General features: G+C 38.9%; 1 protein-coding gene across 2 annotated transcripts; it reads right to left on the bottom strand.

Moving 5' to 3' along the window:
- Positions 1-1694: 1694 nt before the first annotated feature.
- On the bottom strand, positions 1695-18467 carry leng8 (leukocyte receptor cluster (LRC) member 8). 2 transcript variants are annotated; one of them, XM_056269946.1, is made up of 15 exons: positions 18172-18467; positions 17081-17219; positions 15016-15162; positions 14494-14568; positions 13965-14385; positions 13705-13882; positions 13327-13497; positions 12679-12897; positions 9874-10038; positions 9475-9769; positions 9202-9303; positions 7980-8048; positions 7771-7900; positions 4192-4399; positions 1695-4096 (listed from the first exon to the last, which is right to left on the bottom strand). In XM_056269946.1, the coding sequence occupies exons 1-15, from the start codon at positions 18210-18212 to the stop codon at positions 3934-3936; spliced, it is 2523 nt and encodes an 840-aa protein (XP_056125921.1). In that variant the 5' UTR covers positions 18213-18467; the 3' UTR covers positions 1695-3933. The 2 variants fall into 2 exon arrangements, with proteins under 2 accessions (XP_056125921.1, XP_056125922.1); XM_056269947.1 differs by lacking the exon at positions 18172-18467 and adding an exon at positions 17567-17733.
- Between the last annotated feature and the right edge of the window lie 243 nt (positions 18468-18710).

The raw sequence follows: 18710 nt of genomic DNA, 5'->3' as shown, positions 1-18710 counted from the left end.
AAACCAATCGCAACATTGCATTATAGTACACAATACAGAGGGAAGAGGAGGGAGACAGAAGAACATGCAGAAAGAATAACAGATGGCTGGAAAAAAAATAAAGATGAGACGAGGTAAAAGGTCAATGGATAAAGTTGAAAATGTAAGAACACTTACAGAGGCAAATCTAAGTACAACACACAATATGAACTAAAAAGATCTGATGCAGAGGAAAGAAGTTAAAGAAACGGGATGTTTTAAGAAGAGGACAGGCAACATCTGAAGAGAGGGATGAGACCGTTAGTAATACTGCTGTGAAAATATTACACAACTACAACAGCAAGGGCTAAAAACACATTTCAAAAAAAAAAAAAAAAAAAAAAAAAAAAAAGTGCCATCAATTGAGATTAACATCGCTTTGGACAATCCGTAAGTAATATTCATTATGGGCAGTCAGTAACCATTATCATTAGAAACTGCAGTGAACTTTAAAGACCTGAGAACATTAACTGAGCATCTCTCGAACCTGTTGCTTAGATATCTAAAGTTTACATAAGGGTATAAAATGTCTATAACTATCTGTATGTCCAGGCATGTGCAGTATGCAATTCTACGGTTTATATTAAACATCAGAAACATGTTCAGTCCACAAACAAAACACAAAATGTCAGTAAAGAACTACAAAAAAATTGCAAAAGAAAAATATAAAAGAAAAACTAAAAATATAGTTAGGAAATAGAAAAAAAAAGAAAAAGCAATGTTAAGAATAGACAAAAGACACACCTGAACATACAGCAGCAATTCTACCAAACACTATATGGAGCCAATCCTGAAATACAATCCATACATCATCTTTAGACTGACAAGGTGTTTGTCATTTTGTAGAAATTTTGATATTGGCATAAAAAAAGAAAAGAAAAGAAAAGAAAAACATTGCAAATTGAAAGCAAGCTCTCGTTAGAATGACAAATGCATCAGACACCAACAGGCACAATGAGGAATCAATTGGCTGATGTCTGGGTGTCTCAATGGCCATTTCCCAGTGTGCCTCTGGATTAGTTTTGCCCTCATCTTTTCATCTCTTGCTTTGCTCCGATTGTGCATGACTGCAAGAAGAGAAAGAATTTGGTAATAAAGGAGTGCAGGAGGAGAGAGGAGAACAAGGGGTGGGAGGGGTTGAAGGTTGAGAGGGAGAGGAGAGCAAAGTCAGTGTGGCAACCAGTAGCAAATGATTCATTTACAATGTACAATCAAATACAAACATCCAAACCGAATTATGCCCTAGGTAATCAAAATGAACTTAAAGAAAGAAAAGAAAAACATTAACCAAACTTCAATATACTGTAGTCTTCGGTACTAATTTGACCTCAGTCACATCAGTTAGGACATGTTACAATTTAAAGGATCAATATCTTTGGAAGAACAAAATCTAGACAAACAGCATATGTGTTAAATTTGTGCTTAAACCAAATATTTCTCTTGTTGTTAGATACTTTGGTGTCTAACAAGTGACAATTATTACAGATATGAACACAACAAAAGCTGAATAAGGAAAAGAGGAAGAACAAAACAGTAAGGAAGGCATAGAGTTAAAATGACAAAGAAATAAATACAGGAAAGAATTAACTGCCTGGGAATATTAAATAATTATCAACAAGGGAAAGATTTGGCATTATATTGTCAATTCATGACAATATACTGTCATGTATATGACTCCTTCACAAGTGTAGATTGTAAGAGATTTACTTTACAACATGTTATTTAATTTTTGTCTAGGGGAACAAGAAATTTTATATTTTAATGGGAAACTTCACTTATTTTAACTAAACCTCATATCAATGTGCACATGCTTACCACCCATTATATTTAAACTTTAAAACCTGCCAGCAAAATTACTGTATAAATCAAAATTACACTTACCATTGTACAAACAAAAATAAACTATAAACTATAATAAACCAAAGTACTATAAGAGAAAAATAAATTTCACTTTGCACATTATTTGCATGAAAACATATGTACATATTTTACAGACGAGATGTTAGGGATGCTTTCTGCTCATAGTGGCCTTGAGCACATTTAGCTAAAGCACATATTTCAGACCCAAGCCTTATCCATGCTGGATGAATGTTAATCACATTTAATAAATCCGATTACTTCAACAGCAAAAATGCTAAAAAGCTCCTCACTCATTTGCAGTGAAGGTGATGTTTGGGTTACGACTCCAATGAAACCATTTTAACGCAGTCCATTAGAGATCAAGGAGCATTAGATGAACTTTGTAAAACTGAATTGGTACAACTTTTTTTTTTTTTTTACTATAACGCATTCATGTTTCAATCGGCTAGATTAAGACCATGATGCCATATGAATCTCTGAGATTTACAACTGCATCACAGTAATATCCATGTAAAATGAGCAGATATATTTGATTTTTTTCATACAGATCTTTTGGTGCCAATCTTGCAGATAAAGGGTGCAACAGGGTTCAGTATTAGGCCCGTTTCAAAATGAGATATGCAAATTCACAACCTGCCAGCAGGGTTAAAAGACATCAAGCCAAGCATGTGGTTCAACAGTGGTAACACCTCAACCCAAGCTGAATGAAGATCCACCACGCTTTTTCAAAACATCAAGTCCTTCTTACCAGCCATTACCATTAGATGTGGCCGAAGCTTAAGGAGCCATACAAACCCATGTGTTGCCAAACTCCAGCAGGACAGTGGATGCCCTTGCAGGAATGAGGTGGCCAGTGGAGAGAAGACAGGATACAACCGCCATCTTGGTGTGAGGGAAAACTGATCTTGCTTTTCCTTCTGAATGAATGAACTTGGTCAGGCTGACTGCGTGTTGGGCGTAGAGACCTTCTATGCTGGGTGGTGCTTGAGGGGACTTGGCTCTTCAGTGGCTGGTGGTAAAACTTAGTGGTGAATGAATCCCCTAGGTGGACCTGGATGACTTTAAAACGGTTGGGCCTATTCCGATCACAGCTGGGGTGGAAGTGAAAGTCACTGAGCTGTGCTTCCTGGGTGTCGAGGAACGATTAGGATGGTATCTATGACTAATGAGGCCCAGCTTCTTGAGTGTTGAACACCATGTGCGGAAGAGGAAACTGTGTGGTAAATGGGGGCAGAACTGGTGATGGGACGAAAATATGGCCTAATCTGCATTTCTGACGGTGATCTTGTTATAACTCAGTCCAAATATTATAGGCTATCAGCATTCGGATCCTAGAGATGAAGTGAGGAAGGAGATCTAATGGAGTGCCTCCACCACTGACTTACTGAAGACATCTCAGGCAAAGAGAAAGATAGGGCATACAAACCATCCTCTTCTTGCTTGAAGGATTGCACTTGCACATGGCTTTAAAGTCCATTAAAGATGACAAAAATCTTGGAGAAGGATCTGTTGCCTTCACACAGACTTGAGCTGGTACGCTGTTGGTGGGAACTGGCTCACGTTAGGCTATATTCAGCATTAACTGTGATGATATCAGGTCTTGAGCTTTGTGGCTGTTTGCTTGAGGGGAAAGAAACATGAGAACACAACACTGTTAGCTTGAAAATGCTTTTTGAGCTCTATGATGTGGGACCTGACATGACCTGTTGACCTGACCCCATTAGATCTTTGCCCCCTGTTTCATTTTTCTATTGGTGTAAGGGATAATCTGCAAGTATTTGGTTGCCTGATACTTCACTAAATGGGCTGTGGGAATAGGCTATACTGGGTCTTGAAATGGCACCTAAGTCTCTGTATATGGATGTCAACTGTCCATCTGTCAGAATGTCCATCACTCTACAAGAGTTTAAAAAAATCTGAGATAAATCTCGTATATATGATCAGCTCTAGACTCTGAATGTGTGTCTATTATGCAGATATCTGGTCCCTTATCTACAGTCTTTATAAGCTCTATAAGTGTAAATCCTCTGGTCACCCCCAACCCTTTCCCCCAAACTACGAGGTTGTAAAACAGGTTGAGCTGACTTTACAGTCTATTTTGCTTGGGTCAGAGGGGGTGAATGTAACCCCAAGCCCTGTTAGAAATGCTAAACATGAGTCTAAATCTGGGAAGGCCAAGCTGGACTGCACATACTCCACCGGCACAAAGGGCCTGAACCTGCAGCAGAGAAGGGAAAACAAGACGGAAAACTTTAGACTTCAAATCATCAATAGCATCATTTTTAAATCAATCTCCCTGGCATGTGTACTCACGTTTTAAAAATGGCCCTTAGTGCTAGATTTCTTTCACGCTCCACAAACTTGTCTATTAGATAAGCAGCCATACGTGGAGCTTTCCGATAGAGTTTGAAGAACCGGTGGAAGTTTCCAAGAGCCCAGGCAGTACGGAGCTCAAGAGCATGAGCTACACATGGATCAGCACAGAGCTCAGGGGTCAGGTACACAAGCTCGGTGGTCAAGTCTATGATAAACGTAGCAAGGGCAATAAAAATTGGAGTGCAAAATAGTGAGATTAAAACCTTAAAGAGCATATTGCAGGTAAAATAAAAATCTAAATTAATATATAACCTTGTATGAAAATACCATATGAAAAGTTAATGCAGGATTTAAAATGTTTTAAAACGACATAAGGGCACTAATTTAGTAGATAAAGTGAGCGTTTCTTTGACTGCTCGTAAAAACGGCTTTTTTTCCCCAACATTGCGTCATTTTACATCACGACAGGGAGCCTCAGCTCAGTGCAGAGGAGGCTGGTATTCAGTAAGGGCGGTCGTCAGTCAGTGTGTTTTCGGTAGTTTTTGTATTTCAATTTATCATCGTCATGGTAAATTATTGTTTGTGGAGGTTGCAAAAACTCCGGCCTGTCAGGATACAGAGTCCACAGGTTTCCATAAGAAAAGGGACGGTGCTATATATCTTTCGTGCCTGGGTGCGGTTTGTGCAGGTGAAGCGACGGGATTTCTCTTACGCATCGGCTTCGAGAAACGCAGTCGTGTGTAGCGTTCACTTCAGATCGGAGTATTATCATCCCGGCGATATGATGGAGTTCAACATGGGATGCCGAAGCAAGAATATTGATCGTCGTATACTGTACAAATGGTATCAAATAGTGTGATATAGGTAGTCATGCCCTAGAGGCAACTTGTAATTGAAAAACAAAATTACTCAGATTGTTTAAATATTCAAATCTTTAATTTTCTGTTTATGTTATAACTAGTGGTGGGCATAGAATCATTTTTTTAATCTAGATTAACCTCACTGTAATCTTGGAATTAATATAGATTAATCTAGATTAAAATGGCTCATTTGAATTCGGCCGAAGGCATTCAGAATATGTGTGCTACCCAAATAAATAACTTCGCAGGTAGTTTGTAAGATGGGCAGGGGCGGAGCTAGACTCTCAGTACAGTGGGGGCGGAGCTTCATCATGGGGCCCTCTGCTACCATGTCATTTTAAAATTAAAACCGTAAAAAAAAAAAAAAGTAAAACATCTGATGAATGCATATGTAATAATGTGTCACTTGAGCCAAGTAGCTTATGTTAAATAAAACACAAAGACTATCTCGTTCTTTTCTTTTTAATGCGCCGGATTTATATTTTCTCTCCATTTTCGTAACTATTCTCCACATTATACATTCGCACCTCATGGCACCCACTGTACTCCTGAGGCAAGTAGGCCTACCTTATACGCTGTGTTTTGGTTGATTTATGACTCACAAGACGAGCTCCTGTTCACGCGCCGGCGCCTCCGTGTCGTGATTATCTATTTATTATAATATATCTTTGTCTGTAGGGCTGAAACGATTCCTCGAGCTACTCGAGTTACTCGATTACAAAAATTCCTCGAGGCAAAAACTCTGCCTCGAAGCCTCGTTAAATTCCTATGACGCGCACTATACGCGGATCTATACTATAGCGCGTGATACATTTTGAATTTATTTGGCGCGATGGCGGAGAGTAAAGATGTCCATAAACGGCAGAGAATGTCTAAAGTTTGGGATCATTACATACTTAAAAAGGAAGAGAACAAGGTGCAATGTGTCTACTGCAAAGTATACCTGGCATACCACAACAGTACGACCGCAATGAATCAGCATTCTGAACCGAAAACATCCATTACATGCTGTTTCACCAAGCGTCGCTGAAACAAGGTAACCTAATGGTGTGTTCACACCGAACGCGAATAGAGCGTCAAATACGCGTCTATCGCGTCTAGTTAGACACTTAAACATTCGCTCGAGTTAAAAATTTTCAACGTGTGTGGAAGACGTTCGCGACGCCCGGCGCGAATGATGCGTCTATTCGCGTCTTTGCATTGACTTTGTATGTAATCTACTCGCGTAAATAAATAAATTTGCGTTCGGTGTGTGAACCCCTTCACTCACACACACGCATACACACACACGCATACACCCTCGTCTCTCTCACGCGCCAGTCATATCAATTGCGGCAATGCATCACATATGCTTAAACTTTTATGTAGCCACGCAACAATAATTTCAGCATGCCTTCACTGTATACACCGCGACGTGATGGAGGAACAAATATTGTATTGCAGTCTGTGCGAGACCTTGTTTGTATGTCACGACTTCCAAATAGTTACAGACAACAACAAAAAATGAAATTCCCCGGCCTGCTTCTCCAAATCCACTCGTACTTTTGGGGAAGACATTTTAATCGGCTACCAAAGTAATTGAGCATAGAACATTGTTGGCACTTATACTAAATGGGTAAAAATTGCAATAAATAGGCTTAGTTTTGGAGCCAAATGTTGGAGTTGAAATAAATACCAGTTTTTTTGTTTGTTTGTTTTTTGAGAAATAAAAGCCAAATGCTTGATCATTTTACAGCCACATCATTTTCGTTATGCATTATTTGTTTTGGTTGTTTAAAAACACACACAAAAAAATTATCCGATTACTCGATTAATCGACCGATCGATACAATCCTAACAATAGGAATAGAAAAAAGAATGAAAAAAATCCATTCACTCTATTGGCTGTACAGCCGCAGAGAAGTTGACCAATGTAGGCTGTCCGGCCGGACAGCTTACATTGGTCAACTGCTCTCATCCAATAGACTGATATTTTTTTAATGTCTGGACTCCTTTATTAAGGGAATTTGGATAAACAGACGTTTCAATATATTGGTATTAAATGCCCCCTACAGTGCAATTCGGCTAGGTATACATCTGCGCTAAAATATCAAGGTGAAAGTCATCATAGCTTGCGTAGTATAGACCCAGCTCCCAACCCAACTTTGAGAATAGATTAACGGCGATATTTTTTTTATCGCCCGATAAGAGTCTCACGTTAACGCAGCCGATAACAGCTCATCACTAGTTATAACCCAGGTGAAAAATATGTATTAAAAATGTACTTGATTATGTTTTTAGTACAATACAAATATACTCAAGTATAGTTTATACATTTAATAGTATATACCCTTAAACAAACTCATGTCTGCTGGCCTGATATACGATGGTAATAATATGTACAATATTGTGAGCACAGTGTATATCGTTAGCGAATGTGTATATATCTATAAGCTAACACTGGTCTCTCTCACCAAGACACCTGCCCTGTTCTCCACTGGTTGCGATCCATTGTTTTCCTGTTGTTTGAATCGACAACGCCCGCCACGCCCATTTTAAGATGCGGAAGTAAAATTTTCTCACAAAAACGACTCCAGAAGCTTCTTTAGCGTATTTATACGTATATTTTAAAGAAAATCTAGTTCCTACATTATTTTTCTATACATTGACTCGTTGGGTCCTCTAACCTGCAATATGCCCTTTAAACTAGAGATTAAACAGAAAAAGCAATTTATACCTCCAGAGTTCTTAGTAAAGATGAAGTAGATAATTCTATAGGAAGTGAATTCTCCAATGTTGTCCGATGGGCAGTCTTTATACAGCGCCTTCAGCTGGGTCTGGCACTGGTTGAACTCCTCATGGTCACCCTGATAACAGTCGAAATGTGCGTTTAGTCCAAAAAGAATAAAAGTGCCTTTTAATCAGAGCTGACTTTACATCACATACCTTTTCCAGAGCGATGCGAGCATGAGTCTCATATACCTCCACGGTGAAGTCTGTACGCACACCTTGAACCTGAATGACACAAGATTTCAAGGTAAGACACTACATGAGAAAATGGTACGGCAGGTACCGTATTTTCCGCACTATACGGCGCACCGGATTATAAGGCCCACCTTCAATGAATGACCTATTTTAGAACATTTTTCATATATAGGGCGCACCGGATTATAAGGCGCATAAGATACTGCAGTCAAACGTTTGACTGGGTTTGCGTTATGCGTCCACTAGATGTCAACAAATGTCAACAAAAAAGTCAGATAAAGTCAAACTTTATTAAGCTTTCTGACAACTCCGTTCACTCCCATGGTAACGTTGTTCAAACGTTAAAGGAAAACTCCGGTCAATTTTAACATTGAGCTAATTTTTTGTACATTTGGAGTGCTGTCAGTACAGATAACAACGACAAAAACCGGTGTTGCCTACACCGTGTTATCCTCCTTTTAAAATTTGCAGCCTGTTGACTTAAACGGGAAAAGTTTTAAACCTGCTTTTAGCCTCTTAACAACCTTAATGTGTCATTACAAGCGCACAGCCATGTGAGTGAACACGGTGAATCTGACTCCAGTAACGTTAAATGTGAAAGATATGAATAAAAATGATGTTTATTCAGCCAGCTCACATACCCGTATTTTCTTCCTGTTTTCGGTCGAAGTCCACAGTAGGCGATTGTCAAGTGCGCGCGCGATCATTGGTAACTAAGCAACAGTGGAGACTCAGACTGTCAGCTGTCAGCCGATGACGGTGCTGTGTGGTGTTCTGAGAATATCAGCTCAAATGGATAGTTCATCCGAATCAGATGTTGAACACACGGAGGAGGTTTGATCGCGCGCGAACTCGACAATCAACTACTGTGGACTTCGGCCGAAAACAGGAAGTAAATACGGGTATGTGAGCTGGCTGAATAAAGAGATTATTCCTGCCTTCGTGAAAGCTCGGATCACAGTTGAGACTGATATATCAGCCCAGGCATCCACGATCCATTGGCAGATAGTGGCGTAAGTCGCCCGGCGCTGTCTCCCCGTCTTGGTGAACGTGTGTTCACCATCCATATATAAGGCGCTCCGGATTATAAGGCGCACTGTCGTTTTTTGGGAAAATTAAAGGCTTTTAAGTGCGCCTTATAGTGCGGAAAATACGATAATTAGTACAAGTAAGCGTAACTCACAGTGAGATCTTGTCGTATTGACTTCATTTGTTCACATGCATACACATAATCCTGATTGGTTTTCCAATGAGTTTTCACCGCAATCAGGGACTTTCGCAACACCTGAAACAAGAAAATATTCAAAACAAATCTTCAATAAAACTGCTTAATTTACCAACTAGAGACCACTTTTGAGTACAACCCATGAATAAGACACATAATCCAGTGTTAACCAAAGAACTATAACCATTAAACAGATCCCTAAAGAAAAGCAACACTTTGAGAAACACTCACAGGTACAGGTCTGACGGTTGCAGGGTCAGGAGCACATGTGAGGCGCAGGTAGATTTTGGTGATGTCCTGGCAGGTGCCGACTATGGGGCATTCATCCCAACTCAGCCCCTCCTGGGTGCCATTGGGGAGGTCAAAAACATTGATGTTTAACACCAGGGGCTCAGTGCGTAATTTAGTGTGGAAGCGTGCTGCACGGCTCTGCTTCTTTGCTTCACGATTCGGGTCGTGAAAGTCAAGGCCTGCGTTACCACCTTTCCGCTTTTTACCAATTCCACCCGTTAGGTCTTCCATATTCCTGATAGAAGTCAGAGGAGAAGGTAATGAGGCTACTAGTAATTCCCTAAAGTTAAAAACTTGTTAATGGCATTCCATTTTGGTGTACAAACAATGATATCTCACCTCCGCCCTCGGTTTGCTTTGCCTCTTCCTCTGCCTCTTTCTCCCACACCTCCTCTGCCTCGCTCCCTTTCTGCCCCACGGCCTCGGCCACCTTTTTGTTGCCGCCGGGACAATGGGAGGCGAGGATCACTTGACATGCTGCTATCTGATTGGGAGCCAGAATCACTGCAGAAGGAAGACAGTCACCATTCAAATTCTGCTGATCTCCAATTTCTATCATACTTCAAGTGATGATTTAAAGTAGGGCTGTCACTAATGATTATATTGGTAATCAAGTAATTGGTCGATTATTTTGATGATTAATGCAAAGTATCAATGATACTCGGTATCGGGTCCGATACTACCATTTTTGCCGGATCGGGTATCGGTCAGACGAGGCGTATACTATTCTGTTATTGTTAAGCCCCACAAAAGGCACAAAAACATCTAAGTGTTCTGAAGCCATTATATAGTATAATGTGAGATATAAATTAATATTTAAGTAATTAAATTCAAGATCACGTAAACTTTTCCCTCCGCTGCAACTGTCAGTCATTCATTCAGCATTCAAACAGCGCGTCGTTTTCGGTTACGACAGTCAACACGAGGAAATTCTCTCTAAGATGATTCAATGTTACTGTTATTATATTTGATCTGTAGATAAAGGTCTATGGTTTCGCATAAAACAACTTTATCTTGCTGGACGTTATTGCTGTACCTTAATCATGTTACTTTCTACCGGGTGTCTGTTAGATCACAACACTAGAGTAGAGTCAGAGCACTATAATTGTTCTTCACACGCACAGTAACTGAAAAGTAAAACTGTTAAAAAAGAAAAGCCTCAATAAACTATTGCATAGATAGATACTGTATAATACACTACGCATCAATATGTATTTGTACTTTGAACTTTTCAATGCGGACTCGACGCGCTGTGACTCATGTTGCTTCAAGCGCATCATTCTGCACTCGGGATGCGCATAAGCGCTTTGTGCTGCACTGTATTGGAGTCTTTCATATAATGCAGTGACGCAATGAACAGCTGTGCTATACATTTAAAACATGTCACAATTTTATAGTAGCCTAGGCTATATATATAATAATTTATCTTTTTGATTTTTGTTATCTTGTTTTTCATGAATGTATTTTACAACAATATAAAGAGCAATGTGTAACGTTTTACCAGATTTAGTGTTACACTTATTGTCTCTTATTTGTTCCCCACTAAATTTTCAGATTTTATACAATTATTGTGCACTCGTGATTTTTCAAGACTAAATTTTACTGCTGAATTATCCACTAATCTAGTTTATAATAGCATTTTTGTCATAGATTATGATCATATATATTTTTTTGATTTGTTGTTTTTCTTTATAATGAAGTTGTCTGTATTAAGTAGATTGTGTTTAAAACATAAAAGAGTGATTATCAGTTCAACAAACAGAGTTCTAGAAATTCTAGTTGATTAAAAAAAAAACTGCACTGGTATCGGATTGGTATCGGCCGGTACTCAGAATTTTGGTATCGGATCGGTTTTGAAAAAGCGGTATCGTTGCATCCCTAATCAAATGCAAGTAATCATATGGTTTTATTATACAACACTGTAAAAACACAATGTAATATACATAATATAAACAAACAACTTAACTACATTACGTATCAAATGCTTGCAGAGGGCGCCAACGGCCAGGCTGCGTTTCCCAAAAGCATCGTAAGCCTAAGTTGATCGTAAAACAATTGCCACCAACGATCAACTTGGGCTTACGATGGTTTTGGGAAACGCATCCCTCTTGATCGTTGTTGTTATTTTACTTGTTTAATTTTGTCAAAACAACATTTAATTCAGACGGCCATACGCATCGATTTACGCAAAAAGAGTAACCCTTGAACTTGACACACAAGTGTAAATCGATGCGTACGCCCATCTGCCGGAAGCTAGTTATTTAAGTCCATAAAGTTTTAAACATGGATATTTTTCTTACACGAACGCATCGCTTCACTTCAGGGCTTAACACGTGGAGAACTTTAATAATGAATAGATGCGCTTTGATGGACTTTCAAAGACATACAGCCATTCACTGCCATTATGGAGCTTGGAAGAGCCAGGACATTTTTTTATATAACTCCGATTGTATTCGTCTGAAAGAAGAATGTCATATACACCTAGGATGGCTTCAGGGTGAGTAAATCATGGGCTAATTTTCATTTTTGGGTGAACTATCCCTTTAATCTTTAATACTTGGCCACTTCTTTACGATAGAAATGCTACAGCGAGAGTTTAAACTTTTATTTTGAAATCACAATGAACAACAATTCACATATTTAGAAACATACTGATGTATTCTCCTGTGTTGGTGTAGGTTTCTAAGTGATTTATGTTAATAATCTGGTGAAATGTCACGCGTTGAGTTCCCAGATGAACGTTATAAGCAACCCAAACTCACAGCATATGCAGAGATGGAGAGCTGCTGAGCAGCTCAATCATGTAAATGAAAACAGCACAACACTTCGCTAAGAAGCACATCAAGACTTTATGTAACCTGCACGCATGTAAATAAAGCGTTGTTTTACTCTGAAACCGGCAGCACATATACTTATTTAATTGAATTGCAGACTTTTTAATTTCACAATAGCACTATGCTATATTATGATTTTTAAATGGTTTGAAATATATCATGCAGCCTTATAAAATGGTATATTACTGCAGTTAATGAATCCTCGTCCTTGTCTCATTCCGGTTTTTTGCCGGTTAATCGACACAGTTAAACTGCACCTTTTTTTTTTTTTAAAGTATTAGATAAGTAACTTTGCAATCCTGCGCATTACCTGCGGTGATGTCTACTCCTGTCCCTGTGTCGGTTGTGAGGGGATGGGGATCGCGATGAGGAGTGGGACGAGCTGGAGGAGGGGCTTCTTTGAGAAAATACATTTCTGTAGTTACCCAGCCTGGCTCCCGCCCTGCCACGGGTGGCTCCACCTCTCCCAATAGCATTCTCCTGAGAGCGTTGAGTAACCACCTCCCAGCGAGACTGCTTTTGCTTCAGGCTGATAAAAAAAAGCAGTAGTTTAGTGCCAATTTATAAAAAAAAAAAATGTATACACCATGTGAATAACAAAAGTTATATTTAACAAAAAAAAAACAAGACAAGACTCAAGTAATACAAGATAAAATTTCTAAAATACATTTCAGGTGATCATTTCAATACATCAGTTAAACACGTCTCTGCATAAAAATGTTTGTCTATTCAAATTAAAAACAGTCCAGTCCAAGTGTAAACCTTGAATGACCAAACCGGCACCTAATAAACACATGATCATACCTAGATTTGAAATTACTGAAGAAATCTTTTTATACTAGGATTTATTTCATATGTTTAGTGCCAATAGTTAAGTAGCTTGAAAAGACACTGAAAAGAGATCTGAACAAGCCACTTATAGAACAAGGAATGCTGAACTGAACAAAATGCAACTCACTCTGGCAGCGGTTCTCTGGTCCAATCGATGGTATAAGCTGAGCCATCCTGTAGTCTGGACTGCAGAAGGTCTTTCAGTACTTTTTCTGTACGATCCTTATCCTCTTCAGATTCACAGGCTGTGAAGCAACGCTGTACATACTCTTTCATGGCCTGTGGCCAGTCCTGAGGCCTTCAAGAACCACCCCAAAAAAAGTTGTTGTTTTCATTGATGTCTTACATTAAATTAATATTACTAAACTTATATGGGGGATAAAATGCATTAAAATTAGCACAGCTCTAATGATCTGTTTAATCTAGATAATGCGGTCAGTTGCAACTGAGACACAAGCATGTTCCAACCAGCCTTTTAATTTTAAATATTAGCCAGTGTGCTTACCGAGTTTGGGAACATCCAGCTGAAGTTGTAGATGTTGCCACAACAGACCCAGGAGATTGGTTTGTCACATTAAGGGATCCCAATCCAGGGGCCTGCTCAGCTGAAGGGAAGTTTTGACTTGACATGACGTACGGGCGCTTTTGTATGTTAAATTTTACAGCACCTGTTCCAGGAGCCTCTGTTGAAGAAGAAAAAACAAAAACATTAGGATATACTTAAAATGACATGTTTAGCACACATAAGCTAACAGAGACACATACGTTTCATGCGCTGCCACAGCTGCTGTCCACCTTTGTTCATATTGCTAATGTTAGGCTTCTTAGAATCCACCATGCCTGCACCTCCATATGGGCCTTGTCCTGGAGCCTGCTGCTGAGGGGGCTGATATGCAGGTGCTGGGTAACCCTGGTACCCTGGCCGAATCTGCCCAGGATTGTAGCCCCGCATCATGGGGTTAGAATCCGTAGGGCTGTATGGCAGGGTACCAATGGGGCTGTAGGGGGTCTGGGATGGTGGAAGAGGGTACTGGGCATTGGGTGGAGGAGGTATGGGAGGTGGTGGAGGGGGTGGGGGCTGGTCAGTGGACGTAGGACTCTGAGGGGGAGGTTGAGGGGTTGCAGGAGGAGGGGGCTGGGAGGGATAGCTGGAGGACTGATCTTCTGCCATAGGCATGGCAGGGGTCTGAAAGAGAGAGAGAGAGGGAGAATGAATGAATAACTTAAAACTTACACAACTAGTTGATCTACATTTGGGCAGCAGAAGCTCACAATGATATATGAAAGTCTATACCTGTCCAGTGGCCGTAGTAGGTGTCTGGTAGCCCCCTGGAACACCATACTGTCCTGGAGGATATGATCCTCCATACTGGAGGAGTGAAAAAATAATAATATTGGAAATTGCACAAAAAGGAACAGCTGTAAATGTTAAAAGTTGGGCTAAGTGGCAGGTTTATTATACTTTATAGTTAAAGTGCTTCTATTATGCTTTTTCAAACATTACCTGTCATCATGCAGTGTGTAACATAGCTGTCTGTGAATGTAAACGGTCTATAAAGGTGTAAAGTCAAAAGTGCACGATAAATTAAATTATTGTCTCCCAAAAGAAAATCGACTCTGAACCACCTAAATGACTCATCAGGAATTCCAGTCTTACTTCTGTGACCCGCATACGTAACGTGGTAACATTTGCATAATGCCCGCCTATGGTCTTCATTGGCTGCCAGCGAACAACGTCTACTTTGACCCGTGCTTAGCGCAAATAGACTGTATACAGGTACATGCTGTAAGAATATGAAGGGGTGCGTTTATTTACCGGAGGCATGGGGTAGTAGTAGTTATAGGGATATGGGTAACCAGCATACTGTTGTTGGTTCTGTTGATACCACTGCTGATAGTACTGCTGCTGTTGCTGCTGCTGCATTGTAGAGGAGTCTGTAACTGTCGCCTGATACTGTCCAACCTAACAAATAATAGAAAACAGAACAGAATCAACCATTTAACCACACAACACAAAATGGACATACACCGTTTATGCAACTAAAATTCGTGTGTGTATGCATGTATGTATGTATATATATATATATATATATATATATATATATATATATAAAACTAGGGATGCACCGATCCGATACTCCGTATCGGTTCCGATACTGCCATTTTTGCCGGATCGGGTATCGGTCAGACGAGGCCGATCCAAATCTGATATTGTGCGTAGGCCTATATACTATTCTGTGTTATTGTTAAGCCCCACAAAAGGCACAAAAACATTATAAAGCACCATAAAGTTTTCGTGCACTATCTTATAAGTGTTCTGAAGCCATTATATAGTATAATGTGAGATATAAATTAATATTTAAGTCATTAAATTCAAGATCACGTAAACTTTTCCCTCCGCTGCGACTGTCAGTCATTCATTCAGCATTCAAACAGCGGGTACGGGTTCGGGTACGACAGTCAACACGATGAAACTCTCTAAGATGATTCAATGTTACTGTTATTATACTTTATCTGTAGATAAAGGTCTATGGTTTCGCATAACAACTTTATATTGCTGGACTTTATTGCTGTAACTAAATCATGTTATTTTCTACCGGGTGTCTGTTAGATCACAACACTAGAATAGAGTCAGAGCACTATAATTGCTCTTCACGCGCACAGTAACTGAAATTTAAAACTGTTAAAAGAAAAGGCTCAAACTATTCCATAGATAGATACTGTATAACATATTGATACTGTATAATAGGGGTGGGCGGTATGACCAAATTCTATTTCACGGTATGACTAATTTTATTTCACAGTAACGATATATTTCACGATATAGTTATTTATATATGTAGTTATTCTCGAAAAATCGACAAAAAGGGCTTTGTATAATAAATAAACCCAAATACTTTAGAAATGAAAAGTACTTCACATTGTTTTCTTTTTCTCTTATTTGGTAAATTATTTCTTTGGTAAACTATTTTGATAGCTAAATATAGTAAACAAAACACACTCATCAACTTTTATATGAACTTCCCCCAACTGATTGATATTAAATACAACTCATAGGTGCAATTAAACTTTAAATAAAGTGTTGCTGAATAATTTTTCAATCTCATGTTATGCTTTACTTCATCAATCAGTTTATAATATCTGAATATTTTATATTGAACTATTCTATTCATAATAAATTAGTTACTTCCTTTTAATTTTGTAGGATAGTAATACGTGTTATGTTTAAATGTGTTACCCGGTACATTTTTGCCATGTCTGCTTATACACTGCGTTTTTAAGGGGGCTTGTTTTGCTCTTTTTGTTATGTCTGGCAACCCGTGAATAAAAAAATCTCTTGCGGTTGACATTTTCTACCGCGGTAACGATATATACCGTCATACCGCCCAGCCCTACTGTATAACATATTGATAACACTACGCATCAATATGCATTTCCTTTGTGCTTTGAATTTTTCAATGCGCACTTGACGCGCTGTGACTCCATGTTGCTTCAAGCGCATCATTCTGCACTCGGGATGCGCATAAGCGCTTTGTGCAGCACTGTATTGGAGTCTTTCATATCATAATACTTTTGCGCAATGAAAGATTATTAATAGCCTTTCTTGTTCTGTCCTATCTATCATATGTTGCTGCCTCATTAAACAGCTGTGCTATACATTTTAAACAGTCTCAATTTTATAGTAGACTAGGCTATATATATATAATAATTGATCTTTTTGAAAAGAGTGATTATCAGTTCAACACACAGAGTTATTGAAATTCTACTTGATTTAAAAAAAAAAAAACTATGCTGGTATTGGTATCGGCCGATACTCAGAATTTTTGGATCGGATCGGTTTTGAAAAGCGGTATCGTTGCATCCCTATATAAAACACTAACCTGTTGGGTAGTGCGATTGGTTGGTGAAGTCTTGGTTGAGTTCTGACTTTTAGTAATGGAGGCTAGAGCCTGTCGGGCTTTTTCCCATTCCGGGTTCTCATGGACTGGGCCCTCTCCACCTGAATTACTACCATACGGCCTGTGAATGACAATGTATGTTCATTTTTAGGCATCTACACAAGACTCTGACCCATGCAAAACATGGAGATCACTTACAAATAAAAACTGACTGTAACAGCAACCAGTTCATAACATTATAATATATGTACACTTTAAATCTGCAATTCAGTCACGAACATTTTGTTAACAGTTATTAACCATACTACGCCTAGCTTACATTATTAATGCCACAAAAGTGTGTTGGTAAAAGCCATACAGGTAAGACTACAATCTAGACTGGCTAGCCAGAAATGAGGCCTCTAATAGACCTTATTCAGAGCAGCGACATGATAGGTATGAAAGCGAGGCTGTGAGGGATAGACTTACCGTGTTTTCAAAGGCATCCGCTGTAAAAAGCTGTATAAAGCTCTTAGATCACTTAAACTTTTCCACAGCTCATACTGTCGGGAGTTTTTTTTGTCAACTGAAATTTCTTGGAAAGATATTTTTGCAGTGTTTCGTCAACAGAACAATCCAAACACACAGATTAAATAACAGTATACAACAACCCACCGAAGAGATATAACTTACGTCTATCCCTCACAGCCTCGCTTTCATTTCCGTTAAAAATCAAAGATGGCGCTGATGTGAATAAAGTCTATAACGTTACACAGGCCAAACGTAAATTAGTCAAATTCTAATGTGGACGAAATTTTCACATATAATTTAAACTAAAAATTTGAATGACATTTTCAACCAATAACTACGTCGTAAGTGATTGTGAAATAAAAGAATTCGCTACATAATGTTAACGTTACTTAGAAAGAACGAGGCGGATAGCTAACGTTACGCATATTTAATTACACACCAATTTACCTCGTATATGTTTACTATGTCTTCCATTTGTAAAAAGCAACTGTTTAACAGTCAAAATGATGTGGCGAACGACATATATAATGATGGTAAAGATTTGTAATGTGTAGAAATCTTACCAATTCGATGTAGGGGCTTGCTGTGCCGACTTCGCCGCCATTTGACCAGAGCTAACGAATTAGCTACTGTTAGCTCGTCCGAAAATTCTACGCAAATATGAGAAAAGTAATAGTTCTAACGTTTGATATAGGATGTCTTGTAGAAATTCGCGTACAAAAGCTGCTTAATATTGTTTTACCGAAGACCTTAAACAAACCAAGTTTCAGTTGATATAAAGAATATAATGGAGCCCATATCAACTAACGTTACTTCGTTGAACTCGATGGTTGAATGTCAACACCTCTAACAAAATGGCTGGAGATGATGATGGTGACGCCGGAAATTCTGCCAGCGTCTCTCATTGGACGACAGAATGTTCTGCACATGACACAGAGAAGGCAAATATTGGTATTTCTAACATAATAAAACAATACATAATAAATTGAAATTGAGACTAATTTCTGATCAGTCCGATATATATATATATATATATATATATATATATATATATATATATATATATATATATATATATATATATATTCCATAGAGGCTACCT

This window comes from Rhinichthys klamathensis, unplaced genomic scaffold (assembly GCF_029890125.1).
Source record: "Rhinichthys klamathensis goyatoka isolate OS25496 unplaced genomic scaffold, OSU_Roscu_1.1 h1tg000295l_1, whole genome shotgun sequence".
Lineage (NCBI taxonomy): Eukaryota > Metazoa > Chordata > Actinopteri > Cypriniformes > Leuciscidae > Rhinichthys > Rhinichthys klamathensis.
This window is presented reverse-complemented; position numbering and strand designations above follow the sequence as displayed.